The following is a 21071-nucleotide window of genomic DNA, read 5'->3' as shown; positions in this document are numbered from 1 at the left end:
AGTCACTGATATGCCCTTGACTTATGACCTTTCATCTCAGTGGATTGTGCTTGTGACCCCTGAGCTGGCCAGAAGGCAGGTCCACAGAGGTGCTTTAGCTGTATGCATGCCAGGGCCCATCTTTGTTTCCCAGCCAGGCAGAAAGAGCCGTCGGTGGGGTCCAAGTGACGAGCAGACCAGGCTTCCCTACCTCTGCTGTGTTGCTGGGTGTCTTCACAGCCCCGAAGCTTCACATCTCCTCTGCACCAGCACGGTACAGGTGGCAACGGCCACGTGTGGTGGGGATTCACGGGCTCGGTTGGTGTCGAGCTTGGTGCACAGTAGGCACACATAGCACACAGTAGGTGTGGGGCTAGTGCTGGGTCCTAGTATCTTCCTGCTTGTTTACAACAAGGCTCTGACCCCTGAGAGCTGGCCAGCCCAGCACTGCAGCCTGCCCGCCCACTGTAGCCTGGCTGAGGGAGCTGCTGAGCTGGGCCAGGCTGTCTGAACTGTCTGTATATGTTGTGGTCCCACTTCCTTCCTAGTGAGTCTCCATCCGTGTGCGTTTCCCTGAGTCCTGGCTCCGATCCTTAGTCTGTGCCCATGTATGTTTGTCTGTGTCTGTCTGTGGAGGTCCATGTCCTGATCCTGTCTCTCTCTGGGGTTTGTGGGGCCAGCTCTTCATGTGTACTCTGATTCTGTGTCTGTCCCCATCTGGCGTAGGCCAGGGGGCCCTGGTGATCCTCCTTCCCGTGGCCCCCTCCTCCAGCCTGCTCAGCCCCTCCCTCTGGAGCAGCAGCCTCCTCCCCTCCCCCAGCTCCTGGCTGCCGCACTGGCTGCTGCGTCTAGTCTGGCGTCTCAGTGCTGCAGCGCATCCAGACCCCGTGCTGAGGCTGGGAGCAGGCTGCCCAGACCCCCTCTGCCTATTTGCAGCAGGTTAGGGTCTCCTCAGTCCCAGCTTCCGTGGAGGGTGGAGGTCTTGAGGTTGGGTCTGAGCTGCTGGAGGTAAGCACAGGCCCTGCTGAGGCTGTGTGGGGCTCGGCAGGGCTGGGAGGGGCAGGAGGAAGCTATGCCCAGTGCTTGAGCCCAGGCATTTCTGGGTACATCTCAGGTGCCCCGTTCCTGGGTGAGCTTATGTGGTCTGAGTGTTTCTGTGTTCGTGTGTGTGCATCCAACCCCGGTGAGCACACAGTGGCGGTGTGTTCCTGAGTCCCTGTGGGAGGTGCATGTCCTTGTGTAACTGCCTCGGCACAGCCCATGTGAGTGTGCAAAGCACATGTGCAGTGCCCTTGCAGGTTAGTGTCCGTGTTGTGTGTGCCATGCCCTCCCGCATCCCTGCGTCTGTGTGTGCCTGTGTCCTTGTATGTGTGCATACTCAGGGGGTCTGCGTGCCTGCTGGGTTGCACGCCTGTGTGCTGTGTGCTGGTGGGTGTGCTTCCCACACTGCGCTCATGTGTTCCTACGCCCTGTCCAGGTGCTGTGCTGAGTGGCTTTCAGGACGGCGGCGGCATGGAGTCCCTCTTCCCCGCCCCATTCTGGGAGGTCTTCTACAGCAGCCACCTTCAGGGCAACTTGTCCCTCCTGAGCCCCAACCACAGTGTGCTGCCCCCCCACCTGCTGCTCAACGCCAGCCATGGCGCCTTCCTGCCCCTTGGCCTCAAGGTCACCATCGTGGGGCTGTACCTGGCCGTGTGCATTGGGGGGCTGCTGGGGAATTGCCTGGTCATGTATGTCATCCTCAGGTAGGTGGGTCCCACCAAGGTCCCTTTCTGTGAGGGGGAAACCCAGGCAGGAGACTGTTCTGGAAGGACCTGACCAAGCAGGTGGAAATTTCCTGCTTTCCCCATTAAATTCCTTTTCTCCCTGGCGGGGGTGGGGGCGTCCTGAGGGCCTGCTGCTCAGTGCCTTTCCGGTATCATCTGTCGCAGGTGGCGGTGTGGCCACACCAGACCCTGATTTGAGCGCGGCTAGGCTCTGTGCCAGGCTGTCTGTGTGGATGACCTCATGGGACCCCACAGTGACGCCAGCCCATTCCTCAAATGAACAGAGAGGCCTAGGGGTGGAAAGGGCGGGTGTGGTGTGGGCCTGAAGCATCTCCTACTGGCTCCAGGGCTCTGCTCAGGGCAGATGTCTCTGTCTGAACCCGTGATCTGCTGGCATCTGGAGATGAGAACGCTCAGGACCGAGAAGTGTTAGTGCTTGGTGGTTGGAGGGTTGGAGTGGTGGGCACAGCTTGGGGGGCAGCGGGGGCATGGTGGGCGCACTGTTGGGGTATAGCACGGGTGTGACATGGAGTATACTGTGTAGAGGCACAGGGTACACTATGGGGTACAGGGTGTACTGTGGGGTACACTATGTGGAACATGGTATACACTGTGGGGTGTACATGGGGTACATGTGGGGTGCACTGTGGGGATCACAGGGTGTACTGTGGGGTATACTATGGGAACATGGTATACACTGTGGGGTGTACATGGGGTACATGTGGGGTGCACTGTGGGGATCACAGGGTGTACTGTGGGGTATACTATGGGAACATGGTATACACTGTGGGATGTACATGGGGTTCATGTGGAGTATACTATAGAAACATGGTATACACTGTGGGGTGTACATGGGGTACATGTGGGGTGCACTGTGGGGAACATGGTATACACTGTTGGGTCTACATAGGCTACATGTGGGGTGCACTATGGGGGACATGGTATACACTGTGGGGTCTACATAGGGTACATGTGGGGTGCACTGTGGGAATCAGGGTGTTCTGGGGGCTGCACTATGGGGTGCACTGCGGGGGAGCATGTGTACTGTGGGGTAGGCAAGGAACATTTTACATGAAGTACACACTGGAAAAGTATAAAGCAGGCAGAGGGGAGGGATTTGGGGCTGAGAAAATGATGGATTCTATGTTCTTCCAGACTGGAGGGAATCGAGGGCTTGGGGACAGCAGTTCGGGTCCTGAATGCCAGACTGGGGAGGGCTTAGTTCTTTAGGGTTGGGGAGCTGTGGATGCGGCTTGAGCAGGAAAATGACATAGCCAGGGAGTTTCTTCCTGCTCCAGGACATTCTCCCTGACCCAGGAAGGGGTGGCTCTGGAGGAGTGCACAGGGCGCTAAAGCAAGTGGTCCCTCCTCACGACCTCACAGGCCCTGTAGGGGGCTCAGGAGGAGTGCAGTGGTGGGGTAGACAGGGCAGAGGTATCTCCCCTTCCCATCCTGAGTGTCCCAGAGCAAATCCTGTCTCCCTGTGGACCTTGTTTTCCCCATCTGGAAGGTGAGAAAGATGGATTGCACAGCCACAAGTACATGCATGTGTGTACATGCATGTGTGTACACGCATGTGTGTACATGCTGTATGGTCAGATGAGGGGTGGGAAGAGCAGCTGTCCCCTCTGCAGGGCCAGCCTCTAGTGGACAGTCCTGGGTGGACTTTTCCATGACCATGTGGCTCTTCATGGCTGTAGGACATGTTGTGGGTTGGAAGCGCATCAATGGGGGCCGACCATGTGCTTTGCCTCCCTTCCTGTTACCAGTGCTTTTCCTCCATGCCTCTCTGCACTGGGGCACTAAAACTCTCAGAGCCACGTCCTGGATTGGGGTAAACGAGAACGGCCATCTTGCCCACCAGCATCCCCAGAGGGACCAGTGCTCGGGGGCTACTGTGACCACGCAGGCTCAAGAGGCAGCACACAGTAGGTGTGAGCTAGTGACTGGGGTGGCTGCCAGTAATCAGAAACACCTGATTCCAAGCCCTACCCTGCTTTTTTTTTTTTTTTTTTTTACCAGCTTTGACACCCTAAGAAAGCTTCTTAGGCTGGGCATGGTGGTACACACCTGTAATCTTAGCTATTCAGGAGGTAGGACAATTGCAAATTTGAGACCAGCCTGGGCAGCTTAGTGAAATTCTGTCTCAAAATAAAAATAAGCCAGGCATGGCCCTCAGTACTTGGGAGACTGAGATGGGAGGATTGCATTTTCTTGGCCTGACTCAGCTACTCGTGTAACCCTCTGAAACTTAGACCCTGTTTCAAAATAAAGAATAAAAACTGGAGTGTGGAGGTGCATGCTTATAATCCCAGCACTTGGGAGGCTGAGACGGGAAGATTGCCATTTGCAAACAGCCTCAGCTACTTAGTGAGGCCCTCTGCAACTCAGTGAGACCCTATTTCAAAATAATTTGAAAATAATAGGGCTGGGGGTGTAGCTTGGAGGTAGAATGCCCCTGGGTTCCATCCCCAGTACTGCCCCCAAAATGGGGGGACCTGGGGGTGTAGCTTGGAGGTAGAATGTCTCTGGAATCAATCCCCAGTACCACAAAATAATTAATAAATAAACAAATAAATTAAAATAAAAATTGCTGGGGTGCATGCCTACAATCCCAGTACTTGGGAGGCTGAGACAGGAGGATTGCAAGTTGGAGGACAGCCTCAGCAATGTAGCGAGACCCTCAGCAACTTAGCAAGACCCTGTTTCAAGACAAAATGAGAAAAAGAGCCGGGCGTGGTGGGCACGGTTGTCATCCCGCGCTTGGGAGGCGGAGACGGGAGGATCGCGCAGTTTCGAAGCTAGCCGCGCTGGCTTAAGAGACCCTGTTTCCAAATAAAAATATAAAATAGGTCTGGGAGTGTAGCCCAGAGGTAGAAGGGTTTCCAGGAACCCCAGTACCACCAAAAAAAAAAAAAAAAAAAAGAGAGAGAGAGAGAGAGAGAGAGAGAAGGAATGGGGGTGTAGCTCAGAGGTAAGATGCTCCTTGGTTCAATGTCCCCGGTGCTCCCCACCTCCACACACAAATACACAAAGCTACGAAGCTACTTAGACCCTCTGAGCCTCAGTTTCCTCTTCCATACGATGGGGATCAAAATAGTATTTTGGTGAATTACAAAGGAGGCGAGCGCTTGACACAGCATCTCCCATCATCATGGCCGTTGTGGCTGTTTCTGGGCTGTTTGTGGACTGTTGCTACAACCACTGTCATCACCATACCATGACGGCCATCATAACCACACTCCTCCACCACTGTCACAAACATTCATTAATCCAACCTGTATTTTTTAATCACACGTGTTCAGATGCAACCGTACCCCGTTAATCCCTCTCCCATACCTGTCCTCAATCGCTGTTTCCATAGCTAGACAGCAGTATAGATTAGGAAGGTCTCTGATATGCTGTGCGTGTGCGTGTGTGAGAATGTGCACATATGCTCATCTACACACATGGTTCTGGGATTGAACTCAGTGGCATTCTATCTCTGAGCTACACTTTCAGCCCTAATTTTTAATTTTTATTTTGAAAACATGGTCTTGCTAGGTTGCTGTGGAACTCACTAAGTTTCTGAGGCTGGCCTCAAACTGGAAAGCCACCTGTTTCAGCCTCCCAAGTACTGGACTACAGGCACGCACCACCATGCCCAGCTTCTGATGTGACTTAAAGACTCTGGAGCCTTAGAAACTTCTGCCAGCAGTTGAGTCTGTGAGGAGCCTTGAGGGAGGCCGGTGGGAAGAGGACAGGCCCTTTCGTTTGTGATTCCCACCCCTTGTGCTAGCTACTGCTCTGATACCTCTACTTTCCCAAAGCAGACCAGTTCTTAAGGCTTGCCACCTGTGTATGCATCAGGATCACGTGAGGAGCTTGTTCCAATGTTTGCCCCAGGCTTCATCCCCTGGGACTGACTCAGTGGGCCTGGGGTGGGGTCCAGGGCCCTGCCATTTAACAAGCTCCCTGGAGAACTCGGGTGCTGAGGGACTCAGGGCTGACATCCCTTGCAGCAGCCAAGAAGATGAGCCCCTTGCCCTTTGCTGCCAGGACCAGTCAGACTGGCCACACGGAGCCTCTCTCCTCCCTGTCCTTGCTACAGGCACACCAGGATGAAGACGGCTACCAACATCTACATCTTTAACCTGGCCCTGGCTGACACCCTGGTCCTGCTGACACTGCCCTTCCAGGGCACAGACGTCCTCCTGGGCTTCTGGCCATTTGGGAATGCCCTGTGCAAGACGGTCATTGCCATCGACTACTACAACATGTTCACTAGCACCTTCACGCTGACCGCCATGAGCGTGGACCGCTACGTGGCCATCTGCCACCCCATCCGTGCCCTCGATGTCCGGACATCCAGCAAAGCCCAGGCTGTCAATGTGGCCATTTGGGCCTTGGCCTCTGTGGTTGGTGTTCCTGTAGCCATCATGGGCTCAGCACAGGTGGAGGATGAAGGTCAGTGGGATGGTCCCTTCTGCCCATTCTGGCTCCCTGTGGCTTCTAGTGGCACTCTGACGCCATTTCTCTCCCCACAGAGATCGAGTGCCTGGTGGAGATCCCCGCGCCCCAGGACTACTGGGGCCCTGTGTTTGCCGTCTGCATCTTCCTCTTCTCCTTCATCATTCCTGTGCTCATCATCTCTGTCTGCTACAGTCTCATGATTCGGCGGCTCCGTGGTGTCCGCCTGCTCTCAGGCTCCCGGGAAAAGGACCGGAACCTGCGGCGCATCACACGGCTGGTGCTGGTGGTGGTGGCTGTGTTCGTGGGCTGCTGGACTCCTGTACAGATCTTCGTGTTGGTCCAGGGGCTGGGCGTCCAGCCAGGCAGCGAGACCGCTGTGGCCATCCTGCGTTTCTGTACGGCCCTGGGCTATGTCAACAGCTGTCTGAACCCCATCCTTTATGCCTTCCTGGATGAGAATTTCAAGGCCTGCTTCCGCAGGTTCTGCTGTGCGTCGCCCCTGCACCGGGAGATGCAGGTGTCTGACCGTGTGCGCAGCATTGCTAGGGATGTGGCTCTTGCCTGCAAGACCTCTGAGACAGTACCGCAGCCCGCATGACTAGGCGTGGACCTGCCCATGGTGCCTGTCAGCCCACAGAGCCCGTCTACGCCCAACACGGAGCTCACACAGGTCACCGCTCTCTAGGCTGATACTAGCATCTAGAGCCTTGGATGGCTTTCCTTTGGCCCAGGACACTCAGTCCCAGAGGAGGACCTAAGGACATCATGGGCCAGGTCAAAGCATTATGGCTGCCTCTGCGGCCTCTGTCAGACTACGCTGCCCTCCTGGTGCAGGGCCCAAGGAGAGGCAAGGACACCTGGAAGTGTCCACTGCACAGTGGATGTGCCCGGGGGCCCCCCACACATGCTGCCACGCTTCAAGTGATTTCTCTGGCCTCTTCCCTGCACCGGGCAGGCTCACGACTGGAGGTGTCACGAGCCTGCAGGCAGTCTTGTTACCCCGCGCGTGCCGTGTTCTGCTTGCATAGCAGGGCTGTGGCTGCAACACTAATCCTTGCAATGTTTCTCCACGGCTGCTGGATGGGTTTGGTGCTGCCCAAGAGTGTCGTGGGCAGCATTTCTTCCTGGTGGGACTGAGCCCAGCTGCCACTGGAGCACCTGCCAGATCTGACTCTGCCTGTACAGCCGGAGCTGCCCCAGGGGGGTGCCCAGCAGGCAGTCAGCCTCTGGCTGGAGGCCTTAGGGACCTGGGCCGGTTCTAAAGTTTCCTCTTGTGCTGCGTGGTGCAGCCCGCAGCTGCAGGCCTGCCTCAGTGCTGTCTGCTCTTCCTGGTCTACCTCCTACTGCCCTTCTTGAAGTTAGCAGGAGGCCAGATCTCAGAGGCTTCTCAAGGAGCCTTTCTCTCCAGAAGAGGGACAAGCTATCCTGCACAGCTCTGGACTTCGGGACAGGGCTCAGGAGGAAGCTGCTGCATGCCTCCGTGGCTACTGCTGCTCACAAGGCAGAGGCCCTGTGTGCCTAGTCCTGGCTGCTCGGTTCAGGGCAGGGCAGGAGGACATGCTCCATCTTGAGGTCCCATGACCCCCTGGGGCTTCCCCACTGTTTCTCCTTTGCTTGGATTCAGATCAGCAGCCATGCAGCTGGAAGGAGGCCTGCTGACTTCGCTTTGTGCCCCAGAGATTGCCTGTTTCATTTCCAAGCTTCAGGGTGTCTCTGGGTAAGCCCTGAGCTTGCTGCCAAGCTGGAGGTTGGCTTCATATGCAGAGCTCAAGTGAGGGGTCGGGGCTTGGCCAGGCTTGCTGGAGCCAACTGCAAAGACTGTCTGGGTTTTAGAGTTACTGGGGGGACACCTTTGTACCGCAGGGACACCCTAATCTGGCCATCCAGAGAACCAGATGGCTTTAGGAATGCTCTTCTTGCAGACGAACTTTTGAAATAGCTACAACACTGAAGAGACACTGCTCTTCCTCTGAGACCCCAGGCAGCGCAGGCCTGGGGCTGGCTTCTGCCTGGGGAGGACCCAGCTCTCTGATGCCCATGGCAGGCGCTACCTGGGTGCTTTCTTGCCAACTTTGTGACCTTGTGCTGATGTAACATACATCTTCATGTACGCATGCATGTGACAGGTGTTGTTCCCCATGCATGTAGCCAGCCCTCAACCTGTCGCCGGGGTAATGAAGGTGGGCCATGATAACACCTGATGCTGATTGGCCTCTCCTGTAAGAAGGAGTTGCTTATCCTGACCCCGTGGAGACAGCTTGTTGGGCTAGTTTCTCTGGGCTTGGCACATGTGTGGGAGAGAGCAGTGAGCTCTGGTTGATACGTCTTTTGGCCTTCACTATGGAGCTCACAGGCCAGCTTGGTCCTTGGGGGAGGGTCTCCACAGAAGCTCTGACTTGGTAAGAGGGAAACTGGTCCATGGTGTGTTCCCTTCGGCACAAATAGTTTCTGCCTAAACAAGTACCATCTCTCTCAGCCCTTGGGACGGAGGTTGGATGCTTCTCCTCAGGGGCTCCTGTTTGCTCTGTTTTATCTCTGCAGAACCCTGCCCTGCCCATTTCCCTCCTGTGAGCAGATCTGAGTTTGTGAAGCATGAGCAAAAAGACTGCTCCTGTGGCTGGGCCAACCTGTGCTGTGGGCTTTCACCTCCTGGCCCCAGTGTGGGCCCAGATCAGCCCATGTTGACCTGCAAGCAAGTGACTCTGCCAGAGAGGCTTTGGAGGGCGTAGCAGGGTCTGCTTGGGTCTAGGCTCACTTCTGAGGCAGAGCAGGTGGGCCAGTGCTTGGTTTTATGAAATTTTGATGGCAGACACTGTTAGTTTGGGCTACTGTAACAAGGCACTTTCTTTTTTTAAAATTTAATTAAGTTTTTTTTTTTTTTCCAGTACTGGGGATGGAACCCAGGGACATTCTACCTCTGAGTCACAGCCCTATTTTTTATTCTTTATTTTGAAACAGGGTCTCAGACTTGCAAAGGGCCTCACTAAGTAGCTGGGGCTGTTCGCGAACCATGATCCGCTTGTCTCAGCCTCCCAAATGCTGGATTACAAGCGTGCGCCACCACACCTGGCTAAAAAGGCACTTTAGACTGGTGGCCAATAAACAGCCGACATTGATTTCTCAGTTATCTCTGAGGTAACTAGACATCCACAGGCAGGTGCAGTCAGGGGTGGGGAGGGCTACCTTCTTCCATCTTCGTGTGATGGGAAGAGGGCTCCAGAGCCGGGTAAGCCCAGGACTTGGGAGGCCGAGACAAGAGGATTCCAGGTTTTAGTGAAACCCTATTAAAAAAAAAATAGGGCTGGGAGTGTAGAATGCCCCTGGGTTCAATCCCCAGTACTTCCACCCCCACACAATTGAAGAGGGCTCCAGAGCCACAGGTGCCCCTTTAATGAGGACACCAACACTACCATAGGCCCCCCTCATGACCTCCTAACACCACCAGTTGGGGTTAGGACTTTGACGTATACATCTGGTGAGGGGGGTATAAATAGTTCTTAGACACATTGCTGTTCAAATGAAAATTCAGCATCAAGAGAAAGTCTGGGAGGGACAGGCCCCCTGAGGACTCAGTGTCTGGGTGGCTGGACATGGCGCTGTGCTGGTAGAGACTCCATGTGGGTCCTGGGCTCTGACCCCCCTGCCTCATCCAGGCCAGCACCATGTGTCTGCCAGGAGCCTGGCCCACAGGGGGATGGGGTGAGAGGTGGGCTGTGGCTCCCCAGGTCTCGAGGACTGTGCCCCTTACTCGCTCTGCCCCTGCCTAACCCCCCAGCACCCCTTCCTGCACTTTATCCCCTCTGCAGCTGGACGTGGTTGAGTCTGACAGCTGGGCACAGTGGTGCACACCTGTAATTTCTTTACTTGGGAGGCCAAGACAGGAGGAGCGCATATTTGAGGCCAGCCCACGGTAAATTAGTGAGACCCTGTTTCAAAATTAAGAAGGATTGGGTAGCTCAGTGGTAGAATGCTCCCGGGTTCATTCCCCAGTAAACACACACACACACACACACACACACACACACACACACACACACACAGAAAAAGTCTGGCTTTTCTGAGCCCTGATTTATCTTCCATATGAGGAGGACCACAGAACCTTGTTCTCAAAGGGTTGTGAGGAGGGCCAGGCGCATGGAGGGGTGAGGTCCTGGCCCTGAGGGACTTCAGGAAAACCTGGATTCACATGCTGCTTTAGACTCTGCTCACCAGGGGGTGCTGTGGTCCCACACAGGCCCCTGATGTCTGATGGTATCAGGCATGGCAGTGAGATCTGGGGACTGGAGAGGAGTCAGGTTCTCCTCAGGACCAGGAGCCAGAGCACAGGGACTTGGCAGAGTGAGCTGCTCAGGGCGGCTCCTCTTTAGTATCAGGGATCTGTGGGTGGCAGGGCTGGCGCGGGCAGGGTGCTGGTGAGAAGTCCATTTGTTCTTGGTCATGCCCGTCTCTTGGTCCCCCCACCCCTGTCTCCCAGGGAGCTGCAGAGGGAAGGGAAGCCCGGGCTGGGCTGTAGGAGGGGAAGGAGCACTGAGAGAACTGAGGTCTTCAGGTGCTCTGCTGTGGAGGAAGATGTCTTGAGTGCCTGAAGGCAAGTGGGGTGGGCAGCACCCCACCCCCTAAGCCGTTGCCCGGCAGTGCCTCAGCTCCTGCTCTTCACATCCACTCCCCCTCCTCTAGCCAGCCCTCCTCTGGGCCCTCCAACACTCTCCACTACAGGAGCAGCTGCCCACGTGGTAATTAGGCTGTTTGCTGAGGTATGACTGCAAGCAGGGAGGAGACATCCCCAGGCACCTTGTTCCTTCTGGCACAGTGTGGGTGTGGGTGGGGGCTCAGGAAACGCCTGCAGCCCGTGGTGCGACTCCTTGCAGGGGCTCAGTACTAGCACAGGGCCTTTGCTAACAACAGTGACACGGGGCTGCAGATGCCCATGCTAACTGAAAGCCGGATGAAGCTTGGCAACTCTGCCTTCCTTTGTCTCGTGTCTGTCTACATTGTTGTGACCTGCTCGGCTTTGCAAATATGCATCCTAAGCATTTCAGGAGTGTTTATCTAAAAACTCTAATGCACGGTTTATTAGCCCTCAGTTTCCTTAACCCAAATCATCCCTTCAAGACTGAGACGAGATTTGCAGTATCCCGATTTAGACCCTGGAGTAGCGCCTACCAGTCTCCAGTGGTCCTAACTCTCCAGGGACAGTGGGAGGCAGGCTCACCACTGCATGGTGGGGTAGCCCACTACACAGGAGCAGTGACCTCATGGGGACTGAAGCGCCCCTTCCAGGGTCATAGGTCTGATGGTCAAACATCCTGAGCAGCAAGTGAAGTGGGATGAGGACTTCTCCAGAGCCTCCTCGAAGAGCCCGAACTGGTAACGATTGATCTCCCAGTGCTCAGGGTGTCAAGGACTCCTTTGTGATGGACACACCTCTTCCCACCCCTGTCCTCCCTCTACTTAAAACCTCAACCCATCCAGCACCCCAAAGATGAAGCTGAGGTGCCGGAGCCCTCTGCCTTCCCAGTGTGGCCGTATTGATTAAAGTTTCCTTTTGCTTCTCACTGTTACCTTTTTTGTTTGCTTTTGGGGTGGGTTCCCCGACTTGATTTGTTGAACCCCCTGGAATCAGGTCTCTGGCCTAGGAACTTGGTAACACTTCTATCCGACGCACAGCACGTGGTGGACAGGTATAGAGTGACTTCTGTGAATGTCACAATGGTGTCCAGGTGCCTCTTGGCTCTCTGCTCCCCTTGCTGGGGACTTGCTGCCATGCTGAGGGTGCTAAAGCAGCCACATCCTGCCAGCAGCATGGAATCACCTTCTTTTTCTTTTCTTTTTTTCTTTTCTCCCTTTCTTCTTTCTCTTTTTCTTTGTTCTTTTTTCTTTCTTTCTCTTTTTTTTTATACTGGGGATGGAACCCAGAGGCATTCTATCTCTGAGCTACACCCCCAGCCCTATTTTTGATTATTTATTTATTTATTTATTTATTTATTTATTTTTTGGTGGTACTAGGGGTGAAACCCAGAGGCTTTCTACCTCCAGGCTATACTCCCAGACCTTTTTTAAATATTTTATTTGGAAACAGGGTCTTGCTAAGTTGCGAAAGCCTCACTAAGTAGTCGAGGCTGGCTTCGAGCCCATGCGATCGATCCTCCAGTCTCAGCCTCCCAAGTGCAGGGATTACAAGCGTGCGCCACCATGCCCGGCTGATTCTTTATTTTGAAACAGGGTCTCACTGAGTTGCAGAGGGCCTCACTAAGTAGCTGAGGCTGGCCGCAAACCGCGATCCTCCTGTCTCAGCCTCCCAAATGCTGGGATTACAAGTGTGTGCCACTATGCCCACCTCCAAGCCCTTTTTTATTTTGAAACAGGGTCTCACAAAGTTGCTGAGATTGGCCTTGAACCTGAGAGCCTCCTGTCTTAGCCTCCAAGTGCTGGGGATACAGGCATGCACTAACACTCCTGGCTGGGAGTGCTTTTTTGACGGGTCTGCATCCCCTGGCCAGCCTCCAGAAAGCAGAAGCCACATCATCCTGACTGAAATCCCGTGGAAGACAAGTCAGAACCACCCAGAGAGGTAAAGAGCAGCGTCTGAGCACAGATCCCTGGTAGGCAGCTCCCAGGTCATCAGCAGCTAAACATTTATTATTTCATGGTGTCTTAAGTTTTGGAGAAACCTATTGTACAGTAATGGGCAGCGAATACAGAGTCGGGCCAGGTGACATTTAAATTGTTTGGGACTGGCTGCGGTATGGAGGAGACAGTGAGGTGGGCCTGTGTGTTCTGGAGCTAGGCTGGCTCCCCTGCACCTTGGGAAGCTGGAGCAGACCCCTTGGGCTATGGGGTCCAGAGCGCTTGCGGGGCAGATCCTGTGTCCTACAGCAGGACATGACGAGCCACAGGCCATGGAGGCCTCCTGGCATATTCACTGGGCCTTAGGCTGTGGATGGGTTTTGTGGCTTTGTTTGATGCCCACGTCTTCAGCCTTTGCTAAACTTGGCTTTTCTGCCCAAGATGCCCACAATTCTATCACCTCAAAATCCTATCCAAGAGGAGCCCCAGGCATCTGGACTGTGGAACACAGTGCTGGCCCAGGACAAGTTTGATCAGGACCCTACCTCTCCAGACCACTGTTGCCGGGCTCCTGAGACCCAGGGAGGCTGAAAGACCATTCAGGGCAGATTTCTCTGTCTATCTTCTGCGAGTAACCAGACTCTGGGTGCCCATTGTCAGGGCCTGAGCCCTTGCTGCTGCCCATTCAGGCCACACCGGAGGCAGAGAGGTGGAGGGACTCGGCACAGTTTGCAGGTGGAGAGCACAGGGAGGGATGTGAACAGGCAGGACGCCCTGACCAGGAATGGCCAGGTGTTCAGGGCCTTCGACACAGGAACGTTGAGTGGAAATTTATGCAGAAGCTATCATCCAAGAAGGCATACAGGAAGGGGTTGAGGCAGGACTTAGCATAGCTGAGGCTGGTGATGGCGTAGGAGATGCAAATGACCAGGGTGGTCTGGGGCATGTCTGTGGTCAGCACCACCACAGAGGCCAGGTGGAAGGGCGTCTAGCAGAGGAGACAGACGGCCAGCACGGTGAGGACCAGGATGGTCACCTTCCTCTTGGCCTTGCCCAGAGCCTTGGTGCCGGAGTGAAGCTTCATGGCCCGCAGCCTGCGCAGCAGGCCCATGTAAAGTGCACAGATGGTACATACTGGCACCACGAAGCCCAGCAGCAGGGTATAGATGCGGCTGGCCTTGAACCAGGCCTGCTCAGGCTGCGGGAAGCTCAGCCCACAGCTGGGCACCTGGAGCTCGTTTCTGTAGACGCGGGCAAAGGAGAAGGGCAGAACCATGACAGTGACACCCAGCCACACAGGCTGGCAATCTTGGCCCCCCGCTGGGTGCACCAGGGCAGGCAGCGGGACTGCATGGTGGCCAGCACCACCAGATAATGGTCCACGCTCATCACGGCCAGGAAGTAGACACTGGAGAAGATGTTGTAGTGGTCGATGGCCAGCACCAGCTTGCAGAGAAGCTCTCCAAAGGGCCAGTGCTATAGGAGGTGCTCTGCGATGTTGGTGGGCAGCACCAGCGTGAAGAGTCCGTCAGCGATGGCCAGGTTCAGAACATACACATTGGTCACTGTCTTCATCTTGGGTGACCTCAGGATCACACAGATGACCGCCATGTTGCCAGCTAGCCCCACGGCACACATCACGGAGTACACGGCCGGCAAGAGCACGTACAGTGTGGACGGTGGCTCGGGGTGGGTGGCGTTGGGCTGGGTACTGTCGTCCTGGGAGAGGTTGGTGACCATGATGGTGGGGAAGGAAAAGCCTCTGCTGCCAAGGGCCCTGGGTACCCGAAAACCGACACTGTGGGGTCTTATAGGTCAGGTCTGGGCAGGGTCCTCCTTGAGCTGGACTCTAGGGACAAAATAGCCAGAAACTGGGCTTTGCTGAAATAGCGGCGGCCTCAAGAGTTCTCAGTCAGAGATTGTGCCACTTTGCCAGGCCAAGGACACTTGGGGTCACTCTGCCATCCTGGTCCTGGGAGACAGCCTGGTGGGGCGCAGGGGCCTCCTCCAGCCTCCTCCTGGACAGCAGGTATGATGGCAGATTGGCTCCTGTGGCCCTGCTCCTCTGAAGGCAGCCACACCACCCTCCCAGGAGGCGGAGGCTTGGGTCTGCCACAGCGGCCCCCACCCCACTGCCCACAGCCCACACACAGTCGAGTAGAGTCCAGGCCGTCACCCCTTAGCAAGCACATTTCCCAGGCACGTCCCTTTGAGTTGGAAGTGTCTTCCTCCAGGAGTCTTGGGTCCCCCCCTCCCTTGTACTACTGCAGTCCCCTTCCTGTCCAGCTTTTCTTCTCTCCACTGACCTGTCCAGTGCCTGTGACCAGAAGTTGTTGACCTTCGAGGGCTCTTAGTGGAAGCAGAGCACAGGCAGCCGTGGGGATGCCAGCGGGAGGATGGTTCCCGGATCCGCCCTGCTGGCTGCTGGCTTTTCAGCAGGGTTCCCAGCCCTGGCTGTGCTGATGCTGATGCTGAGTGAGAAGGGGGCAGCCCCTCTTGCTGACGTGGAGGCAGCTCCCAGTGCTGCAGCCTGCCCATCCCAGGGTCTTCTTGGTGCTCACTCACCCCGGCGACACCCCAGTGGGCAGCCGAGGAGACGTGTGCGTCTGTGCACATGTGTGCCTGCGTGTGGGGAGGGCACTGTGCTCCTGTCCATGGGCCACTATGCACCTGACGTCCATCTGCATGCATGTCTTGTGGAGGACCTCATGTGTGTGCTGGTGGTGTGTGTCCACGGGTGCACCTGTACATGTGTGTGGCCCGAGTCTGCAAAATGGGTTCTGTGGGTGACTCTACCTAAAATCTGAGTGGTTTGTGTGTATCATTGGCTGAACATGGGCCTGAGACCGTCTGTCCTTATGTGGACACAGAGTTTGTTGGTATAGACAACCTACCTTCTTTTTGTCTTTTGCTACAAGAGGAACACAGATGTGAGCTGAAGCCAGGCACACATGCACACATGGGAGGCTATGGAGGCTCCCGGTGGCTGCCTGAAGCACCTCCTGTCCCCAGCTGCACAGCCAAGCGCTGTGTGGTAGGAGCCGTGCTCTGCTGGGCTGGCCTTTGCATCCCTCCCCTCCCCTCCTCCACTTTTTCCCCAGAGGCTGATGCACTCCGACCACTGGGCTCTGGTCATGCAGGCTTGGCCCTGGCTGTGCTTTGTAGGCTAGGGTAGTGGTCGGCGTCTCTAGGACCATTCCCAATGTGACCTTGCTGAAAGGTTTGTGTAGCCAGGCATGGTGGCTTAATTTTTTTTCATTCTAAAATAGGGTCTCACTAAATTGCCAAGGGCATAACTATTTTGCTGAGGCTAGCCTCGAACTTGTGATCCTCCTGTTTCATCCTCTCAAGTACTGGGATTATAGGCCTGCATTATCGCACCTGATAGGCCTTCATTCTTACTTACACGCACACAGTCAGCTAAAATATGGGCACAACTGCATATACCCGTGCACGGCTTGCTGCAGGGTAGAGCTCCCTTGGGAGGGAGTGCTCTACCCTGCAGGTGGGGCCTGGGCCTGTCTGCCTGGCTCTCCACACCTACCAGCTGCTCACCAGGAAGGCTGTGGCTGAGGGTAGGTGCCCCAGGAGTGCCTGGTACTGAGACCAGTGAGAGGCACAGCTGCCTTTGAGTAGGTACCTGGAGGTTTTGCTTCCTGAAAGAGAACACGACTCAGGGCCACTTCTCCCAGGATGGAAGGTGGAGCCAGCCTCTTTCCAGGGAAGTAGGAGGGGGTTTCCTGCAAATTCAGGACTGCCCGCCCCTCCACTGGGCCACCCAGCCAGCCTCCAGCCATGAGAGGGTATCTGGCTTCTCTGCAGAAAGGCGTCACAGGTGCCAGGCGTTGAGGGGAGGGGCGGGCTAGCCAGGCAGGGCAGGAGCCAGTCAGTTATCTGCTACTCAAGGATCTGCCTAGGAGCATAGCAATGAACAGAAAGGGGGTGAGCAAATTGCCAAGGCATGGTGTGCTGGAGGGGGGCTGCTGGGGGACTGAGCTGCGTCCTTGCTGGAGAAGGTGGGGGTCCAGGCCCCTGGGGGAGCATTCCAGGGCGGTGGAGGCTGCCTGCCTGCTACTCAGGCAGGGCAGAGAGCAGGCTAGAACAGGGAGGCCAGCGGTCAGGACGGCCTTCATCCTGAGTCCTGTGGGCGTACCAACCCTGACCAAGGCCTTCAGGAGAATGTGGGGTTTTCAGGTAATCTGGGCTGGACACTGAGACCTGTTCTCTGAGCCTCTTCTGGTGAAGCTGGGACAAAGCTGTTGACCCCCCCCACCCCCCCCCACAGCCTCGTAGGTGGCATTTCCTCTGCTCAGGGAGCCTGGCTGCTAGGCTTCCAGTGTGACTCAAATGCGCAAACAGGAAGAAGCAACCGCTCCCCAGGGCCCGGCCCATCTCAGCCTGCGCCATGCAGGGTTGTTTAAGTCAATTATCAACCCGCAGTGTGCCAGCCTCCCCCTACACCCCTGAAGCCTCATCCAGGCAGGAGAGGTGGGAGAAGCACAGAGCCCAACACAGAGCAGGTGGCATGGGGCTCATGCTGTGTTCAGAGGCCATCAGGAGAGCTTCGCTGAGGAGGAGGAGGGTCCCTGCATCCCCAGGGGCAAGGGCAGGTGGCCAGCACCGCTGGGGCTGCAGAGGGCTTGTGGGCCTCACCCTGTCCTGGCTAAGGGCAGCTCTGCCCACTTGGGCAGCACAGGCAAATGGGCGGGAAGTGTGCAGTGGCCTCATGTCCCCAGTGGGAGGGGTTGCTCAGGCCGGTGAGAGCACATGAGCACATGTGGGTGCTGGGACACTCTCCCCAGCTGGGGAGGAGAGAGGTTGGGAGGCTGCCTCCTGTGGGACCCTCCATCTTGGGAAAGGCAGACCTGGGCTGGAGGCTGTAAGGGCAGGCGTGATGGGCCTTGGTGGGGTCAGGAGCTTTAGGCCTTGCACATGGCCCCAGCCCGAGCTCAGAGTGGATACCAGCCTGTGCCTGTTGCAGAGGCTTGAGCTACCCCCAGGACAGCTGATCCCTCAGTCCTGAACACAGCACACACACGTCAGCGCACAAGTCCCAGCATGTCCACATGTACCCCCACATGGTCACATGCACACACAACCTGTGTACAGATTCCAGCACATGTCTACACACAGTCACACACACACATCTGTGCACAAATCCCAGAGTATGCACACGCCTGCACACACACAGTCACACACTTGCATACTGTTTACATGAACTTCTTTAGACTAATTGGAACAAGGAAGGCTAGAAGCCAGAAGGACAGGCCAGGTCCAGCTGGAGAGGGGTCGGGTAGGGTGGGGCATCAGAAATAGGGGAGGTGGCCAGGGCAGGTGCAGAGCTATTTGGCCACACACGGGCAGCCCTGCAGGCCCACTGCACACGTGTTGAACACACGTGTGGGCTTACGTCCCGTCACAACTCCTACCCACGTAATCCTGTTTCCAGCCCCTCCCAGCCATGTGCCTGGGCTCCCAGCCATGTCTGCACATGTCCACAGTCACGATGACGTAGGCGTGCACTTTCTCACCTGCCTCAGCCTGCACATGCCCGCCACTCCCGCTCCTGCTCCTGTGTCTTATGGGGGTGCCCCGAGACTCTCCCATGGTGGTCTGTGCCCAGGGGCCTGAGGGGGGCATGTGGGGGCAGCACTGGTCTCCACCTGCTCCTCTCTGAGGCTGCACGGCCAGGGATGGACCTACTGTGGTGAATCTCAGGTAGGCGACATGGAAGAGAGCCCATGTGGCTCAGAGGACCTCACGGGACCTGACACTGGAGAGTCTGGGGTGCCTGGGGCTGGGCATGGCCCTAGGAGGTAGCACCCCAACCTCTGCCTGTGAACCCCTTCTGCACAGAGCTGGGCCTTTTATCGCATAAGTTAGGGCTGAGGGGTGGTACTCTCAGCTCTGGGGACCCTAGCCAAGGCCCTGCTCCATCTTGGGCCTCCTGCTAGTGGGGCTGCCCTAGGCCCTGCCTTCACCTTCCTTGAGCCTGTGTGCCTCTGTTGGTGTGGAGAGCAAACATCAAAGTCCCACTGCGTGCTAAGTCTCAGGCTCAGTGTAGGAGGTCCACAATAGGCTGGCACTTGGCAGGGGTAGTGTGATGTCTCCCTTAAGGACTCAAGGGGCCCTCTTACCACCTTGGAAACAGTCAGAAGAAGGCTGTGACCCCCAGGATCAGCTGGGAACTATAGTTCCATGAAGTCTGAAACCTTTGGCTAGGCAAAGTGGACTCTTCTTCCAGAGTATAGGGGCTTTTTCCTTAGGGACTGAGCTGTATGGGTACATGAGTGATGACTCAGATCTGGGAAGTGAAGAAACCTTTGTGGGTTAGTAGGGGCTCAGTTTCTCTATTCATCTTGGCCCTTTTGGTTATGTGCCCTGCGGGACATGCCTGGTCCTCCCTCATGGAGACCTGGCTGGAGCCTGGGTCTACCCTGTTCTTACCCCAGTGTGTTCAACCCAGGGTGCCAGGGAGGAAGGGCACTGTGTGGCTTCCCTCCTCCATCCCTGGGGCAGCATGTGAAGGGTCAAGAGAGGAAGAATGGGCAAAGCAGGTTTTGAAGTCTTGAGGTTGCCATAGCAACTGCATCTCTGCTTAAGTTGGGTGGCCATGCAAACGTGGATATGATGTCTATGCGCTGGCTATGTGTGGAAGCCATGTGGAAATTCTGGGCTGGTGCTACGGTGCAAGCATGCTGTGGTGCAGGTGTGCCAGGGCACAAGTGTGCCTGGTGTAGGTGAGGTGTGGCATGTGGCATAATCAGGCCTCCCAAATACTGGGATTACAAGTGTACGCCACCACGCCTGACTGACACATTTCTTAAATGATCGGTTATCGATGCAGTTAAAACATGCAGACCAGAAGGTTGAGGTAGCCCAGGAGACAGATAGCAGGAAGGAGTGAGGTCAGGCCTGTTGGCCTGTCCCAGTCACCCATGGGCCTATGCAACCCCCAGGGAAGAGTCAGTGTCCACAGCAAAGGTGGCCTTCAAGCTCCCGAAGTGTAGCCTAGGCAACCACCAACGTCAGGCCCCACACACCAGAGCTGTTGCCCACAGCAAAGCCAGTGGTGACTGCTAATATATTATTCAGCTGCATGCCCTCTAAAATTAGTGATTTTTAAAGTTAACTAAAGGCAAGTGAAATTGGGCATGGTGTGCACGCTTGTAATCCTAGTACACGGGAGACAGACAGGAGAATCTCAGGTTTGCAGCCAGCCTCAGGAACTTATTGAGGCCCTCTGCAATGTAGTGAGACTCTGTATCAAAATAAAAATAAAATAGGACTGAGGGTGTAGCTCAGAGGTAGAAGGCCTGTGGGTTCAATCCCCAGCAACACACAACACACACACACACACACACACACACACACACACACACACACGTGAAGCCAGAGGGTTTATTTAGGATTTGCCTCAGCTGCAGGGTGACACAGTTCTAGGAGTCTGAGGGAGTCCAGACTACACCCAGAGTTGGGGCATGGTACTAAGTCATTTTAACATCCAATGTGAGTTTCTTTAGTTTCTTTTTTTTTTTTTCCGGTGGTACTGGGGTTCCTGGAAGCCTGGAAGCCCTTCTACCTCTGGGATATACTTCCACGGGCTACACTCCCAGACCTATTTTTTAACTTTTTATTTGGAAACAGGGTCTCTTAAGTCAGCGTGGCTGGCTCTGAACCAGCGCGATCCTCCTGTCTCCACCTCCCAAGCGCGGGGATTACAAGCGTTCGCCACCACGCCAGGCTCCAATGTGAGTTTCTGAACTGAGGTAAAAAAAAAAATAGTAAGCTTGGAAGAATGGTGGGGGTGGGGACAGCATTTGCTTTGACGGCTTTGATGTAGAAGCCAAGGAGGCAGTCTGGACCAGGCTCGGGAAGTTGGGGTACTAGGTGAGCAAGGGCACTCTTTACAAGGCCCAACTGGGCCCGGGCCTTAGCCCAATTCACTTCCTTCACATCAGACACCCCGCCCAACCTTGCATTGCAGTCCCTTCTCTGTCTTCTCGCTTGACTTGCAGTTGACTGGGAAGACTTGTGTCTAGAGACACCTCACTCAAGCATATTTCCCAGGGCTGGCTCCCGTGGGGTAGTTCTGTGGGATGCAGCCCAACCCTGACCTCCAGTGGCTAGTTTTGAGCACTGCAGCAGAAGAGGTGTGTTTTGGAGTAGCCAAATCCAAGCCTGGGCCTGGCAGGACACACTTATCATTGGAGGCCTCAGGCTTGAACATGCAGTGCACGTTTGTGAGCTGGCATAGGAGTGGGAGGCACTGTGTCTCCCAGGATTTATGCCCCAAGGAGTCCATTC

The 21071-nt window shown here is 55.7% G+C and overlaps 2 protein-coding genes across 4 annotated transcripts; one reads left to right on the top strand and one right to left on the bottom strand.

Moving 5' to 3' along the window:
• Positions 1-1491: 1491 nt before the first annotated feature.
• On the top strand, positions 1492-6795 carry OPRL1 (opioid related nociceptin receptor 1; the record flags this gene model as incomplete). 3 transcript variants are annotated; one of them, XM_080716718.1, is made up of 3 exons in its annotated part: positions 1492-1709; positions 5836-6191; positions 6272-6795. In XM_080716718.1, the coding sequence occupies 3 exons, from the start codon at positions 1492-1494 to the stop codon at positions 6793-6795; spliced, it is 1098 nt and encodes a 365-aa protein (XP_080572844.1). The 3 variants fall into 3 exon arrangements, with proteins under 3 accessions (XP_080572844.1, XP_080572843.1, XP_080572845.1); XM_080716717.1 differs by having other exon boundaries at positions 1492-1724; XM_080716719.1 differs by having other exon boundaries at positions 1616-1728; positions 5809-6191.
• A 6765-nt stretch (positions 6796-13560) lies between these two features.
• NPBWR2 (neuropeptides B and W receptor 2) lies at positions 13561-14504 on the bottom strand (the record flags this gene model as incomplete). Its single annotated transcript, XM_080716455.1, is given in 4 exon segments — positions 13561-13752; positions 13756-14051; positions 14054-14240; positions 14244-14504. Coding segments are annotated over 4 exon segments (936 nt in total).
• Positions 14505-21071: the final 6567 nt, after the last annotated feature.

Source organism: Muscardinus avellanarius (genome assembly GCF_963383645.1).
Source record: "Muscardinus avellanarius genome assembly, chromosome: 19".
Taxonomy (NCBI): Eukaryota; Metazoa; Chordata; class Mammalia; order Rodentia; family Gliridae; genus Muscardinus; species Muscardinus avellanarius.
This window is presented reverse-complemented; position numbering and strand designations above follow the sequence as displayed.